Source organism: Monodelphis domestica, chromosome 2, assembly GCF_027887165.1.
Source record: "Monodelphis domestica isolate mMonDom1 chromosome 2, mMonDom1.pri, whole genome shotgun sequence".
NCBI lineage: Eukaryota > Metazoa > Chordata > Mammalia > Didelphimorphia > Didelphidae > Monodelphis > Monodelphis domestica.
The window spans coordinates 145,330,041-145,348,925 of NC_077228.1; the positions used below are offsets into that span (position 1 = coordinate 145,330,041).

General features: G+C 37.4%; 1 protein-coding gene across 2 annotated transcripts in view; it reads right to left on the reverse strand.

The window, feature by feature from the left end:
* Positions 1–2,562: 2,562 nt before the first annotated feature.
* The window catches only part of EXO1 (exonuclease 1), a 42,013-nt gene continuing 25,690 nt past the window's right edge, over positions 2,563–18,885 (reverse strand). For both annotated transcript variants that reach the window (XM_001368483.5, XM_016430229.2), the window contains 4 exons: positions 12,567–13,128; positions 7,348–7,452; positions 5,267–5,460; positions 2,563–3,959 (listed from right to left, as the gene is read on the reverse strand). In XM_001368483.5, coding sequence (XP_001368520.1) covers positions 3,821–3,959; positions 5,267–5,460; positions 7,348–7,452; positions 12,567–13,128 — 1,000 coding nt within the window. In that variant the 3' untranslated portion in view covers positions 2,563–3,820. The remainder of the gene's footprint in view (positions 3,960–5,266; positions 5,461–7,347; positions 7,453–12,566; positions 13,129–18,885) is intronic.

Consider the following 18,885-nt stretch of genomic DNA (forward strand, 5'->3'; position numbering starts at 1 on the left):
AGCAGTTTCAGACTGAATAATAGGCCTTAAGATATTTAATGGGCCTAGCTAGGTAGAGTTAGCAAATTTTAATTAAATGCTAAGTACCCTTTTATCCTAGTAGTTTCTTCCATTGTATCAGAGATCCTTTCCCAAGAAGACCTCCACCAGTGCAGGGACCACTCATTTTAGTGTCCTTCATAAGTGACCCATTTCCTTAGACCCCATCCCAGGGGTCCCCAAACTACAGCCCCACAGGTCACATGCAGCCTCCTGAGGCCATGTATCTGGCCCCCACGCACTTCTGTGAAAGGAGCACCTCTTTCATTGGTGGTCTGTGAGAGGAGCACTGTATGTGGAAGCTCATCTAAGCCTGTGGCTATGCTCACATACAGTTCTACTTCCGGTGACATAATCCTTTGTGTGGCGCCTAGTTCTGAGAGTAACTGAAGGATATCTGAGAGGGTTAGGGTTAGGTTTAGGTTTTTATATTCCTGCCCTCCAAAGGTCAGAGGGAATGTGAACTGGCTCCCAGTGTAAAAAGTTTGGGGACCCCTGCCCTAGCCTCTGGCTATGGTTGCTTTCCCAGACCGGTCAAGAGTAGTTTGAACACTCCCATTTCCTTGTAGCCATGGTAATGCCAATCAATCAATTACCAGTCCCTTGGTTTCCCAAAGGAGTACATAAATTCCCTAAATTCTTTTATTCTTTGGAGCTGTTAATCTCCCAGGGGTTGGTGGCCAGGGTAGACAGTCTCAGGCTTCGGTGTGGGTTTGTGGTGCACAACCCTGTGTGGAGGCCTGAGAGAAAATTACTGAACCCCTCTCCTTAAAGATGTGGTTTTTCTATTTAATAATTCTATGTCTTTTTTCAGTTCAACAGAATACAGATTGAAGAATACTTCTTAAAACTTTTTTGGGGTCTATTTTCTTTTACAACATGGCTAATAAAGAAATGTTTTATATGATTGCAAATATGTAATCTATATTAAATGTTTTGCCTTCTCAAGGAGGAGGGAGAAAGGAAGGGAAAAAATTTGGAACTCAAACTTTTTAAAAATGAATGATAAAAATTTGTTCACGTGCAATTGAGAATGAAAAAGTTATGTGTAGCCAATTTTCACAAAAATGTTTATAGAGCTGAGCAAGCAGACATAAAGGTAATTGCTTTTTTTTTTTAGTAAAGCATTATCTATGATCTTTTCAATTCTTTTGGAATCTTCCCCTCTGTATTATCTTGTGAATTGATAACCTCGTATTCAATCCCCAAAGTAAAATTTTTCTTCCCTCCAACATGGAATTTTTCTATATTAATTTGGCCAGATTTAGTTCTTAGTTTTAAGACTTATACCCCATGGATATCACAGTAGATTTCAGATTGTTATCTTTATGTAGAAGACTCCCATAGCTATCTACCCAATTTTTGTTACTTTCCCGAATTCACTTTTGAACTGAAATCACTGTGTCATTAACATCTTGATACATTAATAGAACTATTGGTAGTGTCAACATGGAAATATAGAGATCCCCAGTTTATTTAGTTTGAGTGTAGAAACCCCAGGTTTTGACCTTGGCACAGGAGAGGTTTCCCCCTGAGGGAAGGTCCCTCTTCACCAGACAGTGAACTTCCTGGTAGTTTGGGTGGGAACAGCTAATCCCATCCAATATTGAACATCCCTTTGGTCCCAATGGTTTCTTCCCCCTAGGCTATGGTCCATGACCAAGGTGACCCAGCCCTATGCTGAGTCTTTCCCTTTTGTGTCCATTGTAGGGCCCCAGCCCCTCACTATTATTCCTGTCTGGAACTCTTCATTTTCCTTTCTTACCATTGTAAAGTCAATCAACTGTCCCTCTAATCCTAAAGCCCCCAGGTCACCTAGAGTGGTATATAGTTCTTTTGTTCCTCAGAGTCCATCCTGAGTGGGTGGCACTCCCAGGGGCTGGTGACCAGGGCGTCTTGACTCCGTTGCAGTCTTGGAAGTCAGCTCTGTTGTCGTAGTAGCAGCACTAACCCCTTTTCTCTTGATTAAAGAGTGATTTTGACTATTTAATAGTTCTGTGTTTTTTCTAGTTGACAGTAGTACTGTAAATTTCCAAACTTTTTTTTCCTTTGCTGCTGAAAACCCATGAGCCTTCCATTTATTAGTAATGTCTTTACTCTGTTTAATTTTCAGTAACTACGTTAATAGGGATGTGGCTCAGTGCATCTGGTAGTACAACAGTTGTCAAGCAAAGGTTGCATATTAACTCATAGCTAAATTATCAAGGAGCTAAGAATTGTGATTCTTGGCCCTCTTTTCCCTCTCTGCTTCTTGCCACTGTCACTACAAGTTTGAAAAATTTTTCTATTTGGAGTGTTGGAAAAGTCACCTGGTAGCCAACGTAAGGGGCGGGGGGGGGGGGGGGGGGGGGGGGGGGGGGGGACAAGCTTTCTGCCCATACCTAGGTTGGCTACCAGGTAATGAGGACAGTCTAATGATTGGGTCTTGTAAACCTCAAATTTCCCTTGTAACAGTCTTCAGGAGTCCTGGGTCACTTCTATATGATATTGATCTCTAGATGGTGAATAAATGCATTCCTAATGTTTTCTGGAAAAGATTATTTTATTCTGGAGATTTCCCTTTAAATAACAAATTCTGATTTAATAGCTTTACAAAGTACTTTCCTCCCAACAACCCTGCAAGGTTATGACATATGTCATTCTCCCCATATTCCAGATGATGAAACATGTTCCGAAGTACTAAGTGACTTGTACAAGGTTATAGAAATAGTAAAGGTCAGAGCCAGGATTTGAACTGAGGGTTCTCCTCACTCTTTTAAGTTTTCCTGTATTCTATTACATTATGCCTGCCTCCAATGAACTAAAATCAGAGAAGTATTCCATCTTCATGGCTTTTAATTAAAAAGTCTCCAAAACAAACAAACAAAAACCCTTTGTCATGGAGAAAACTTCTGGAGCCAAATAAAAAACATTTTTTAAAGGATAGAGCTATTAAAAAAAATTAAATACAGACTAGATACAATGTTATATTTCACTTCATGGTAGTTATTTTCTAAAAGTCCAATTCCTTTTTGTTCATAGGACTTAGATTGGAAGGGGCCTTTAAGAGAATTTGATCCAACCACCTTGTTTTATGAATTAAGAAAGGAGGATGAAAGTAGCCGCATGAATTGTTCTAGGTCAGGTGGGTGTTCAAACTGAAGTTTGCTGACTCAAAATATATCATTCTTTATAATCAATCATATACAAAATTCCATCAACTTGTGATCTCTCAGATATTTTTGTCCTTCCCTTCTTCCTGGATTACCTTCAAGTCTCTAATTATACAGCTACTCCTATATTCCTTTGCTATACAAACATGTGGCATTCACGTTGAACTAGGCATCTGAGGCTGAGAGATAATTTTAATAGTCTTAAAGCCTTGAAGAGTACTTGAAGGTTATACCTATACTCTTCATTAGAAAACTGCATTAAGAAAAATTGAAGGTATTAAAAAATTTATCAAGGAACTGCCTCATATATAGCTCCAAATTGTAATTTCCAACCCATTTTTTTCTCGGAAATCCAGACATGCCCTTGAGAACAGATTTAAAAAGTTGTAAGGATTTGGTTTTCAAAACTTGTGTTTATCTTTTAATTTATGGAAGTACAAAGTTATTCTTTGAGTTAACGGTAAAAAAAACCAAATCCAGTCAGAGTACAGTTCATATACAAAACTGTCCATTTTTATCCTGTAATAAGTACATTTTATAGCATATTAGTTTCCCTGTTCTCGCAACAGGCAATTTCAATACATGAAGGTATCACAGCAGTACAACAGCCAGATAGCAGTCTATACTGACTAGAATATTGCTCTCTGAACATGACTGCATTCAGGTTTATTAAATATATCTTCTTCTGTTTCTGGAGTAAGCTGGAGATTATTTTTGACTGGAGAAAGTGGGTCTGGTTTCTTACAGGAAGGAAGCTTTTCAGAATTTCTGCAAAATACAAGAACACAATTATATGGCACTGTGTATTTAGATTTTTAAGGAGGAAAGGCAACAAATGTCTTAAGAAAAATATTACTCAGTTGGATAAAGGGACACAAATTGTACAAAAATAAGTTTCCATTTCTATCCATGAATTGTAGCATATATTCCATCTGATTCATTGGGAGAATCTTCCTCCCTGTGAACCTGCAAATTTGGTTTATTTCTCAGATCCATTTCCCCATTTGTATTTACCATCCAATTCAAGTAGTCTGGGAAATAGCACACACCATCTGGTACCAAATGGCAGTTGTAAGGAAGCTTTTAGTCCTCTTTCCATTGAAGAACCTATTCAAATACTAACATGAATCTTTGCTTGGATTACTTGCTTAGGCATTATTTTTCCCATTCTTTGGGTTTCTCCGAGAACTATAATCACTAAGGGAAGAGCACATGGATAGAAGAGAGAGGGACTGGACCTGGGATTTCACTGGTAAAAGGAACTCTTGACTGAGAAATCATTCATAGCCAATACAGGTCAGCACCTTCTCTGTAACTTATAGTCTCAGAGAGTTGTCTAGGCTTGAACTGAGAGGTTAAGTGCCCAGGCCAGTATGTGGCAGAGGAAAAACTTAAACCTAGGCCTGCCCTGGGTCTGAGGTGGGCTCTGTATATTATACTGGTTCTCAAGTATATGTTAAAACACAATTTTAGGATGAAAGTCACAAAAGTTATTTTCATCTCAAGTTTATAAGTGTTAAGCATCAGAAAGATATTTTTCTAAAATATCAGAAGGTTCATCTGCAAAGTCAGTGTTAAGACTCCATAAAATGTGAGATGTTGAAGTAGAAGGTGGTGATTAACAAGGTTTGCATTAGTTGAGTCACAGTAGTAAGATATAAATATAATCTTTTATTGCCATAGTGTTTTCCTTTCTCCACCCCCCCCTTTTTTTTTACATTTCATTTTAATCTCATAGAAAACCCATAAAAAGGTAGGGAAGGCATTAATGATTATGTGCCTCAGATTTTCATCTACTTTATAAAGACTATAAGTGATTTGCAAAAGTCTTAAAACAGGGAAGAATCAGGACAAGGAGTAAAGTTTCTGAATGTCATTTTTACTTAGATGGTGGTGCTACTTTAGAAGCTGAGTGTGCATACTTCTCAGGTGCTTCCTAGAGGAAGTAAAGAAAAATAAATTTCCCTAATAACAAAAGGAAGGGGCAAAATGGTATCAGGGAAGAGAAAAGGCAAGAAATCTAACTATAGAAAGAGGGAGGAGAAATTTTTTTTTTTAAATTAGAAGATACACACTTCTTAAATTCAAAATTTTTCCATAGTTCGCTGATTTTTATCTGTAGTCCTGGCTTGTTTTCGGCATTGTGATGATTTCTCTTCTGTGCACTTGTGAGCTTCTTGCTTAGTCCACTGACTTTAGCTGAGATTAGTGGTTTGATCTTATTTGTAGAAAGAGATCCCGTTGAACTGGATTTGGAGAGCCCAAGAACCTGTAGTTTTAAATGCCACATAAAATTAGCAATAGCTCCTTCCTATCTTTAACATTTCATATTATACATGCCATATATGGCATGGAGATAAAATGCCTCTCATTATCTGTGTGAAATGTCTCTGTAATTTTTTATAAGTCTTACCAAGGTTAAATTATTTTGTATATTGTTTTAAATGGACATTCTTCTGATTCATTTCACTTGACTAAAATTTTTAAGACAAAATTCATTAGGCCTCTTATAATTTCCTACCAAAACGAACTTTAAATTATCATTGAGATGAAGAAAAAAATATATGGTAGGTTTTTCCAGAAAGAGTAACTTGATAAACACAAGATGTCACTGTTCTATTAGGAAAGGAGTGCTCCAGTGATAGGACTCTAGTACTTGTGATTATTTAATATTTTGCTAAAAAATAAATTCATCAACATTAAATATAATCATTACTACCATCATTTATTGAGTAGCTACTTTATATTAGACAATGGAAAAACACAGAAACATAAAATATGATCTTGGCCCTTGAAGAAATTAATCTAACTGGGGGAAGACAAGTTATAAGCATTAAAAAAAAAAGCATATTCTGTCCCTGTTAATTGCAAAATGCAAAATAAGTCATAGGCAAGAAATACTTAGTTTGGAGGAAAGAGTACCTCTGTTAAAAGGCTGGACAAGCAGAGAAGTAGGACTTAAGCTGAGCCTTGAGAAAATAAGAAGACAAGAAATGAAGAGAGGATGTTCCAGATAAGAAAAAAGTAAGTAAAAATTCAGAAGTGGGATACCCTGAGAAGCAGTAAGTTTACCAACAACTAAAGCAGAGGGTTTGTGAAGGAGAAAGCAGTAGGAGGAGAGAGGGAAGGGAGGTAGAGAGAATTGTGTAAGGCCTTGAATACAGACCTGGGGCAGTTTGGCATCAATTTTATCCCTTGATGGATTGATCTGAGATCAATGGGCAAGAAGAGTAAGATTTTTGGGGATTTTGGTGAGGAGCTCATGAAAGCTGAGGTATTTCTTTGTAGATCTTTTCCCCACCCAAATCTTGCTAGCAGTTTTCCTTTCTTTTTAGCTTTCTGAATTGCATTTTAACTGCTTGTAGAAACGCTTCTCTGCTTGAGGGTATTATAATATCATTTTAATAAAAAGACAGTTTGTACCCTTGGGCTCGAGGTGATCCACTGTACCAGATATAAGCTAATAGGCTGAATTAGAGAAGGGATGAGGAAGGTTCTTTATGCAAAGAAAGAATGGAAAGCAGACTCCATGGTTTTAAGATTGATAACTGGGAGAGTATAATGATATTTGAAAAACAGTAAAGGTTTTTGGTGTGGGGGAAATTAAGAAAGATATGTTAATTCAGGGAGAAATACAGGACTAAAACAGGAAATAGGTCAGAGTTAGAGTAGATTTGGGAACAAGCCACATAGAGTTGATATTCTAAGGCAATGGTATCAAACTCAAATAGAAATGGGGTTATACATAAGGATCCCTGCAGACCATACACTGACTCAGAAAACTACATGTTAACATTATGTTTTACTATAGTTTTATTTGGTTAAATATTTCCTAATTACATTTTAATGTTATTCTTGGCAGTATCGCAGGACCAGTCTCTGACAGTGTCAGAGACAACAACTCTAAGCCATCATGCTGAAGCCAAGACCTCTAATAGGAAAAAGAATTTACAGAGAGCATAAAGCTAGGTAACTATGACAATTACACTTGAATATCAAATAGCTATATTAAATTTTCACTAAGAACCTAAAGAATATCATATTAAATGACTAGCACTGACAAGTTGATGTTGATTCCTCTTCCTCTTTTGTTTAGTCTTTCAAGCCCTCATTTATTCAATGTCTTAGGAATATGATGAATAAAAAACCAATTTACCTTGTTCCCTAGGGTTGAGTCTTTTCTTTTAGCAAACAGAGACAAATGTGAATGAGAGCGCTGTGACCTCTGATTATGAGATGGCTTGGAACTACAGTCAGATTCCTTTAAAAAAAAAAAAAGCCATTTTTAATTTCACATTTATATGGATGAGCAGTTAGTCAATAAACATTTATCAAGTCCCTACCAGTACTAAGCACTGAGAATACAAGAAGAAGCAAAATAGTCCCTATTCAAAGAGCTCAAAAATAACATACAATTTAAATAATCAATGTAATTATATAACCTTATATAATCATTAAATTTCATGAAATTTCCTAAGAAGTTATAAATAATAGAGGAAAATGAATATCTAGAAAAAAAGAAGATATTTTCTAAATGATTTCATCTAAGAAAATGGCAGTGGTCTTAGGTGGAGAAATGAATTATAAACCCTAAAAGTATTTTCTTTATAGTGTGAAAACTCTCCTGCACAATTCTAATCAGTTTTGTTTCAGCAGTTTGCTGAAATGCCTACTCAGACAGACAGAAAAATATTGTCTATTATATTATTAGTGCTTTGCTACAAGCTGGCTAATTGTTTTCATAAATAGCCAGACTTGCAAAATTATACTATGGTAAATATATAGAAATGTTTCATAAGGCATCCTAAAATGTAAAAAAAAAAAGGTTACAGAAATGATCAGACTTGACTCAATTTCTCCTAGTTTTACTTCTTGGTTCTCAATGGCCCACTTTCACTTTGTTCCCTGGGAACATGCTTCATGGTTTCTGTATAATGTTAGGCACTAAAAAACAAAACAAAAAGGCAAAATCTACACTCTCCTAATAGTTAAGGCAGCACAATTTACTGCTAAAGAAAATTATTACCAACAGAAGTCACCGGAAAAGAAGCTATATCATTACTCGTCACAATAATATCAGTAGAAGAATTTGGGGATAAAGATGTTAAATATTTTTAAATGGCTGAGGGTTCAGCTAGGTGGCTCAGTGATTGAAAACCAGGCTTAGCGATGGGGGGTCCAGGGTTCAAACCTGGCCTCGAATACTTCCTAGCTGTGTGACCCTGGGCAAGTCACTTAACCCCCATTGCCTAGCCTTTGTTTCTCTTCTGTCTTGAAACGAACATACAGTACTGGTTCTAAGATGGAAAGTAAGGGTTTTAAAAAAAAAGGGAAAAAAAGGCTGAGAGTAAATTTCATGTTAATGAAATACACTATCTTCCATAAGTGGGGAGAGCTCTGTGAAGGTAGAGATAGTTTTTTGCTTTTCTTTGTGCTTAGTACAGTGTCTTCACAGAGTAAACATTTAACAAATAATCATTGACTAACTATGAGAAAAGAAATGTATACACCAATCTAGATGAACCAATGCATGATAGGAAAAGAGGGGGTTGAGAGGAAAAGCATACCCAAATGTCAATAAAACTTAAAAACAAGAATGCTTGATCATTAAATATGGGTAATGAAAACTGCTATAAAACTCAGTTCAAGTAGGCTCTTTACTTTGAAGATATATAACCTGTATTTTTCTTTTTATAGTAAAGCTCTTTTTTTCATCCAGAATCCAAAACATCATAAAGTTCAAATAATTAAAAGTTTCCTAAAACTATTCAATGTGATGGAAGTTTTATAATGAAAGACATGATGGGATAGAAAAACATAGGTAGGCTGAGATTAAACACTTTGGAGAAACAGTAACTGCTCAAGGGTAGACTGAACCAATACCAAAAATGACAATACTATTTTAATCAAATTACTTATTCAATAATGTACAAATTTCTAAGGGAGTATTTTATAAACCTAAAAAAATAATGAAAAAAGGGGAGATTCATCATACTTACTCCAAAGTAGTAATCATTAAATTTATTTCTTATCAGTGAAAGAAAGGGAGAGTTGGAGGGTAGTTGAATGAGATACATTAAATATACAATAAACAGGGTAATAAACAGGATAACCTTGATATAAACTGTCACATCAAACAAGCGAGTGGAGCAAGGAAATTAATTACCTTTCAGTTGTTATCATCTGTATTGATAGGGGATTTATGAATGGTTAAAAACTTCATGACTAAACAAGTGTTAGGATCAGACAAATTAAATGACAATTTTGATCACAAAAAATTTAGTGTTTTTACACAAATAAATCTAACAGTAAAAATTAGAGAGAAAACTGGTAACTATGGAAAAAGTCTTAGCAGGTTTCTCTAGTAAATGCTTCAAATATGAGACGTATAAGGAATGGATTCAAATTTATACGACTTGTAGCCATTCCCTAATGAATAATCAAAGGATATGTGAACAAGTCGTTTTCAAAGAAATTCAAGCTATCAATAATCAAGAAAGAATGCACTAAATGTCAATAATTAGAAAAGTATAGGGTACACAGCTCTTGAGATTCTACCTCACATCTTGGACTGGCAAAGATGGCAAAATGACAAATGTTGGAGGGGCTGAAGGAAAACAGGTACAATAGTTCACTATTGGTGGAGCTATGGACTGATCTAGTCATTCTGGAAAGCAATTTGGGACTATATCCAGCTATTTACATGAGTAAGCTGATTGCCCAAAGAAATAAAAACTTATAGGGATCTATATATATATGTATATGTGTGTGTACACACACACACACACACACACACACACACATAGTGAATCTTAAAATGTCTCAGACTTGTGAATGTTAAAAATTCTCAGACTCTACCTTAGAACATTTGGTTAAGAACATTCCCCATTTTAAACAATGAAGGTACTTGATCAGGAATGTGAGAACTCTACCATTACTCCACCCATACTTAAGCATACTTTAGGGGAAGATAAAGTTGTAAACTACTTACTGAACAATGAAAAAGTACTTAACTCATACTTATAGTGAGGCAAAAGCCCTTAAGCTAAGTCTATTTTTAGATCTAATATAAAAAGGTGCTAAGTACCTATGAAGGTCAAATTAATCACTAAAAGGTCAGGAAACTTGCAAACTTGCAAGGGACAAGCTTAACAAAAGAGGTGTGAAGTTTTAGTCTACCCAGAGAAGTTGAGAACTAAAGAAGGTGTGAATTAAGAATGGTCAGTCCTTTGGAAAACGTCTACGGTGATTGGTAGATGTGAAAACTTAGGGGAGGTGACATAGGAGAAAATTCTCTTTAAAAGGAGGTCAGAAAGGCCTCTGAAAAAGGTCAGCTTGCCAAAGCTGAATTGGAGGGCTTGGTGGCTGAACTTAGTTGAGCTGAGGAGCTGAACTGGTGGGTCTCTCTGAACACTAGAATCTTGCTTGGGACAAATCTTGTGGTGAGTGGATTAAAGACTGACTGATCTCTCTCTTAAGGCTTAAGCCTAGGCTGGCCTAGCCTTTTTCTCATTATTTCCTCTTACTCTCTCTCTCTCTTTCATTAATTCCTTAATTTGTATTAATTAAAATCTCCATAAAACCCAGCAGACTTGGGTATTTCATATTTGGGAATTTTTTCCCATGGCGACCACTTTATTTTTAATATAAAATCAAGACACTGTCTTGAAACCATAATTTCGCAGTCACAGTTTAAGGCAACCACTCTTTTATCTCTAACAGTATATATATATATATATATATATATACTGTTAGAGATAAAAAGTACTACAAAAGTAAGTCACTATATATATATACACTATATATATATACAAAAGTAAGTCACTATATATATATATAGTGACTTACTTTTGTAGTAGTTCGGGATTGAAAACTAAGAAACTATCTTCCTATTGAGGAATGGCCAAAGAAATCGTGTTATATAAACATAATGGATTACTATGTTATGAAAGAAATAACTAAACAGACAAATTCAAAGGAAACTAGATAGATCTTTATGAACTAAGGAAGAGCAAAGTGCGCAGAAACACAACAATTTATATTTATGTAACAATATCTAATTATAGAGAAAAACAACTCTGCAAAAGTTTAGAACCGATCAATGTAATGATGAAGCAAACAAATGAAGATAAAACATGCCATGTATCTCCTGATAGTCAGTGAACTTAAAATACATTTCTGGCCAAGGCTAATATGTTAATTTGTTTTTTTAGGACTATACAGCTATGTACTATGTACTTTACTTTTAAAAAATCTCCTCAGTGCAGGAAACTAGGAGGTAGAGATAAATAAAAAACTTGTTCAATGAAAAATGAAATTATTAAAAAAAGAAAAATGTTTATAATGACAATATAGAACACTGTCTAAAACTTCTGGTGCTCATGTGAATCAATGAAAGATATTAGGTTGAGTAAAGTTTTAATATTGGATTTATTACATTTTAATTAGTTAAGAAATGGCAAAATTGACTAATATATGATAACTAAATTAAACAAAATGTTAACAAAAACACTTTCTCCTCAACCATTTTTTATATAGGAACACATTGTATCATGGAGGCAAGAAAATGGATTATGTTACCTTAATTCAACATGGAAAAAAATATGTAAGGCTGTTTACTACTCCAATTCCCTCTGTTAATATGATTACCAGGACTGAGACAATAATTAGCTATTTTGTCTTAACTAGAAATTATACTACATACACATACCCCACCCCTATGGGGACGGTCTCTCTATATATGATATAGTACAATTTCCAATTAAGCCAGAATAGTTAATATATTTATAAATATGCAAATAAATGTAATTTATTTATATAAATTAAAGTATATATAAAAAGAAAAATGATATGAATTATGCTCTTTCACAAAAGGATTATTAAAGAAGACATGAAAACTGAGGGAAAATATATTTCTGAAACTCTAGAACCTAAAAATACAATAAAATTATCAATGTTATATCCCACCCCATGGAATATCAAATGCTAAAAAAATATTTATGTATCCATTTGCACATAAAAATTTCACATACAGATTAGTAGATAATAATTCCATAATTTTGGAAACCCATAAACAATTGAAATAGTGGTGCACACACTAGTCTAGTAGGAATACTTTGATAGGATTTCAATTTCATGGACACTATCTATCAATGTAGATCAAGAACCACCCATATCATGTCCTCCTCATCCTATGGTTTGTAGTCTATCTTTCTACTGAATAGGATGTATTTATATTAAGAAATTCAATAACTTTCACAGATTCACACAATGGAAATCATGGGAAAATGACAAAAGAGGTGAGTTTTCATAGACAATGAAATGATATTCTTTCGCAGATTAATATGAAAAGAAAGGCTTTAATAAATGACTGACCTCTGAGTCGGAATCCTTGCTTGATAGGTGAGAGAGCCTTGAGGAATCCAAACTGTTCTGTGATAGCTCCAAGCTTTCCTGAGACTGTGAAGAACATTCCATTTCAGGAATGGGGCCTATTTCACCATCTAAATCATCACTGCTTTCTTGAGACAAACTGGACATTTCATTATTATTGTTAATCAGAGGGGTTGAAGGTTCACTTTTTCTTGAAAACCGTTGCAAAACTATACTTGTAGATGGACTAGGAGTCCTTGAAACATTCTGCAGATTTCCTGACCAACTAAAGCAACTTCTTAGTGTTCCTAAGGTGGGTGGTGAAATTGTCCTTGTGAATTGATTCTCAGAAGAAAGAGAGTCATGATCAGATGCTTCATTTATATTATCCATATTCTGATCACCTGAATTCTGAGCTACATCTGTATCAGTAGGCTTCTGGTCATCCACATCATCAGATTCATTTAGCTCAGCCTGTACATCTGGGACAGTAGTATCACAGATAGGTTGATTGCTTCTGTGTTTTGTCGTGAAGTCAGCTGCATCCACAGAATTACAGAAGAACCTAAAAGAGTTCAAAAAGTCTCATTAGTCCTAGGAAAATAACAATAATGGTAAGTCTGAGTTATATTCAAAGTATGAACTTTTCCCCCCAATCTAAATATTTTTAGGAGATAAACATATTTTATGTATATAGTCTAGAGCTGGACAGAATTTTCATTTTACAGATAAGAACATTAAGGCCAGAGAGATTAAATGAATATGATGCAGTTCACACAAGGATTAAGGGTCAAAGGTAGAATTAGAACTCAGATCACGTGTTCTTTTCATTGTACCATGCCAATGCCTCATTGTGGCATGAAGGCAATCTATGGTGTTCAAATTACTTCAAGGATCTACTAGGTTCTGTAAAGATAGAAAGGGTCTGAGTAAATGTCCACGGCATGTCATATCAAGATCAGCCTGAAGATCATCAGTTCCAAAGGTTGATAATAAAGTGAGGAATTCTGAGTGCTCCACTAATTCATTAAAGACTAAGTCTTAGAGGACTTCCAGGTAAACATGGCTGCAATCTAGACCGAATCGTTTCCTCTCCCAAACACCCAACAAAATAGACTACCTCAAAAGAACATAAAAATCATCTTTGGAAGAACGGAGGGACACTACAGTAGGGCGCAGCAACGAAGGTACGTGGGGTTTGAGCATTTCTACACTATAAGAAGGAGAAAAAGCTCACACCTAAACGCCATCTGAAATACCCTCCCCCACCTCACCTAAGGAACCAGAGTTGGGACAAGCGCTCTCACCAGGGTCCTTGGGATCTAACTAGGACTGCCAGGAAACTACTCCAGAGAGTGGTTACACAGGAGACCTCTAAGCACTGGAGAGCACGGGTGCTCTTGCAAACTGTGGATACTGCAGAGACTCTAGAGCCTGCCTGAGGCAAAAGCTCCGCTCTTCGCTGTAGTGGGGGCACACCAGGGTCCTTGGGAACTGACAAGGACTACCAGGGAACTACCCCTTAGAGAGGTTTCACAAGATACCTCAGCGCACGGGACAGCTAACAAACTGGGCGCGCTAACAAACTGCAGAGGCTGCGGCAGAACCTGTCTGAGGCAAAAGCTCCACCACTTAACTCCACAGAAAACCTGTCCATCTCACTCAGATTATTGACTAAAAAGGGTAAACCACCAAAGGGATGGCTCATTGTGCCCAAGACCAACCCTCCAGGAAGAACAGGAAGAAAGTGACTCTTGAAAGGTTTTACAGAGGGAAAACCCAGGCTACGGAGGAAAAAGAGGATGAAATTCAAACAAAATCAAAACCTTCCCCAAAAAATGGAAATTGTCCACAAGCTCTGGAAGAACTCAAATTTCAGCTTAACCAAAAGATGGAAACCTTTTGACAAGAAAAATGGGAAAAAATTCAGAGAGGTCAATAGTCTGATAGACAAGAACTTCCAATTGGATAAACAGCTGGAAGCCTCAAACAGCAGGGCAGACCAAACTGAAAAGCAAAATCATTCCTTAAAGACCAGAATTAAGGAACTGGAAGACAATGATCTTGCAAAACAGCAAGAATTAATAAGGCAAAGTCAACAAAATAATGAATTAGAAGAAAACATAAAATATCTCACTGACAAGGTGACAGACCAGGAAAACAGAGGAAGGAGAGACAATTTGAGAATCATTGGTCTACCTGAAAAACCAGAGATAAACAAAAATCTCTATGCCATACTACAAGAAATAATCGAGGAGAATTGCCCTCATGTTCTCAAACAAGGAGGCAAAATAGAAATTGAAAGGGTTCATAGAACACCCTCTATACTAAATCCCCAAAAGACAACCCCCAGGAATGTAATTGCCAAATTCAAGAGCTTCCAAGCTAAGGAGAAAGTCTTACAAGAAGCTAAAAAGAGAAACTTCAGATACAAAGGAGCACCAATCAGGATTACACAAGACCTAGCAGCTACCATGTTAAAAGACCGCAAAGCCTGGAACACAATATTCAGAAAGGCAAGAGAACTGGGTCTTCAACCAAGAATCAGCTACCCATCAAAACTGACTATATACTTCCAGGGGAAGTATGGGCATTCAACAAAATAGAAGATTTCCAAGTATTTTTAAAGAAAAGACCAGAAATCAGTGGAAAGTTTGACATCCAAAGACAAAGAGTAAGAGAAACATGAAAGGTAAATATGAAAGAAAGGGAAAAGGAGAAAAATGTTTTTTTTTCTTTTATTCAAAATCTCTTCTATAAAGGCTACAATTAGATCAAATTATATATATTAATATATGGGGAAAATGTTATGTGTAACTATCAAAAATTGTATGCATTAATAGAGCAATCAGAACAATCATTCATAGGAAAAGACTGGGGCATTAATATGATTTGGAGGAAAAAAACAAAAAGAAAGAAAAAGGGAGGGGGGGGAATCAATGATGGTACCAAGATATACTTGAAGAAATAGAAATAAATTAAATAGAATAATCTTTGTGACACAAAGATACACACAGGAAGGGGAGGGGAAGAATTATCTTATAAGAAGGAACGGAAGAGAGTGCTAATTAGTATTACTTAAACCTTACTCTCAGTGAAATCAACTCTGAGAGGGAAGAGCATTTAGATCCATTCGGATCTTGAATTCTATCTTATCCAACAGGGCAAGGGACAAGGGAAAACTAAGGGGGGAGGATTAGGGGTTAGGGGAGGGAAGGAGAGGGAGGGAAGGAGGGGGGGAGGGAAAGTAGCAGACCCCCCCCCCAAAAAAACAAAAACAAGAAGGGAACAAAAAGGGAGGGGCCAGAAGGGAAGCATAGCAAGGGAGGGGACTAGGGGGACTGATTTAAAGTAAAACACAGGTTTAAAAGGTTATAGCAAAAGAAGAAAGGTCAGAATTAGGAGAGAATATCAAAATGCTGGGGAAATCACAAATGGCAATCATAACTTTGAATGTGAATGGGATGAACTCACCCATAAAATGTAGACGAATAGCAGAATGGATTAGAATCCAAAACCCTACCATATGGTGTCTTCAAGAAACACACATGAGGGTCTTTTGGTCAAGATGGCAGCTTAGAGAAAGCTAAAGTTCAGATCTCCAGAAACCCTTCACTACCGAATTCAAACTATATGCTCCTAAGGCACCGAAATTCAAAACAAACAACAGGATAGACCCTGGGAATCCTCCTCCTGGACCTGGACCTGGATCAAAAGGTAAGGCCCCCCCAAAAGCCAGAACACGAGATCACTTGGACCTAAGGGGTAGGCAGAAGGAAGGTCCCAGGACCCATCCCCCCAATCCAGAGCGCTGAGTCCGAGGCAGCAGAGGGAACCTCAGAGCCTCAGGGCCGGCTATCCTGAAGGCCGCTTCCTGAAAACAATCTGACCCAGTCGAGGGGGCGCCCAGACTGCAGGGAAACAGAGGGAGACGGGGGGAGCCTGTAACCCCTTGACCAGATCCTTCCATCTGAGTCTCACTCAAGGTCCCTGCCTCAGGGCATACTCAGTCCAAAGTTAATCCTATCAGGAGCCCTCAGAGCTCCAGGAAGCCACGCCCCCCCTCAGAGAGCAGGGTCCTCTGAAACAACAGTAACCCTCAGGGCTGGCAAAAGGGCCTCGGGAGCCAGCTATTCTGAAGGCCACATCCTGAAAACAACCTGACCCAGTCGCGGGGGCACCCAGACAGCAGGGAAACAGAAAGAGACGGGGGAGCCTGCAGCCCCCTGGCTGGATCTTTCCATCCCAGTCTCAAGGTCCCTGCCTCAAAGCATACTCAGTTCAACCCAGAGAAAGTTAATCTTATCAGGAGCCCTCGGAGCTCCGGGAAGCCGTGGCCCCTCCCCCCTCAGTGCTGGCTCTCCTGACCAGCTAAGGCACAGAAACAAACACCCCGAGGAAAGGGCTGAGCCAGGTCAGAGCGTGGAAGTAAGGCAACAGAGAAGCATCGGGAAGGAACTGAGGAGGGCAGTAATACGGAAACACCAACAATTCCTGGCTTCCCTGGGAAGACAGAACAACAACTGCATAGAACGGACAATCTACCTAGGGCTAAAACCTCTGAACACCAGACATAGATAAGAAAAGCTAGTCCTGCCCACTCAGATAGGAGATGGCAAACTCCACAGAAGCACAAAAGCCCCAAAATTCCAAGAAAAACAAGAAGAAGGGGCAACTTTGGACACATTTTATGGAGCAAATATACAAAATACAGAGGAAATAGAAGAGGAAACACAAGCAAATGCTCAGAAACCTTCTAAAGGAAATGGAAACTCTCCACAAACCCATGAAGAATTTGAATCTGAAAGGATCAAAAAGATGGAAGCCTTCTGGGAGGAAAAGTGGGAAATAATGCAAAAGAAATTCACGCATCTACAAAACCAGTTTGACCAAACTGAAAAGAAAAACCAGGCTTTAAAGGTCAGAATTAGGCAACTCGAAGACAACAAGCAGGTAAAAGAGCAAGAATCAATAAAGCAAAGCCAAAAGATCAAGAAATTAGAAGAGAACATAAAATATCTCACTGACAAGGTGACAGACTTGGAAAATAGAGGAAGAAGAGATAATTTAAGAATAATTGGACTTCCAGAAAAGTCAGAAATAAACAGCAAACTCGACATCGTAATACAAGATATAATCAAAGAAAATTGCCCAGAGATTCTAGATCAAGGGGGCAATACAGCCACTGACAGAGCTCTACACTAAACACCCTCTACACTAAATCCCCAAAAGACAACTCCCAGGAATGTAATTGCCAAATTCCAAAGCTTTCAAACAAAAGAAAAAATCCTACAAGAAGCCAGAAAAAGACAATTTAGATATAAAGGAATGCCAATCAGGGTTACACAAGACCTTGCAAGTTCCACTCTGAATGATCATAAGGCATAGAACATGATTTTCAGAAAGGCAAGAGAGCTGGGTCTTCAACCAAGAATCAGCTATCCAGCAAAATTGACTATATACTTCCAAGAGAAAGTATGGGCATTCAACAAAATAGAAGATTTCCAAGTATTTGCAAAGAAAAGACCAGAGCTCTGTGGAAAGTTAGATATCGAAAAACAAAGAGCATGGAATACCTGAACAGGTAAATATGAAGGAAAGGGAAAAGGAGAAAAATATTATCTTTTTCTTTAACCCAAATTCTCTTCTATAAGGACTACATTTATATCAATCGATGTATACTAACATGTGGGGAAAATGTAATGTGTAAATAGGGGGAAAAGAAAGACCAAATAGAATAATCTTTCTCACACAAAGATTCACATGGGAAGGGGAGGGGAAGAAAACTCCTATTAGAAGGAGAGGAAGAGAGTTTTTACTTAAACCTTACTCTCAGGAAAATCAACTCTGAGAGGGAAGAATATCCAGATCCATTGGGATCGTGAATTCTATCTTACCCAACAAGGGAAGGGAGAAGGGAAAACCAAGGGAGGAGGGGGGAGGGAACACAAAAAAGGGAGGGAAGAAGAGGGGGGAGGGAACAAAAAGAGAGGGACTAGAAAGGGAAACATATCAAGGGAGGGGACAAGGGGGACTGATTTAAAGTAAATCACTGGACTAAAAGGTAGAGCTGAAGAAGAAAGGTTAGAATTAGGGAAGGATATTAAAATGCCAGGGAGTCCACCAGTGACAGTCATAACTTTGAACGTGAATGGGATGAACTCACCCATAAAACGTAGATGAATAGCAGAATGGATTAGAATCCAAAACCCTACCATATGTTGTCTTCAAGAAACACACATGAGGTGGGTAGACACTCACAAGGTCAGAATTAAAGGATGGAGTAAGACCTTCTGAACCTCAACTGACAGAAAGAAGGCAG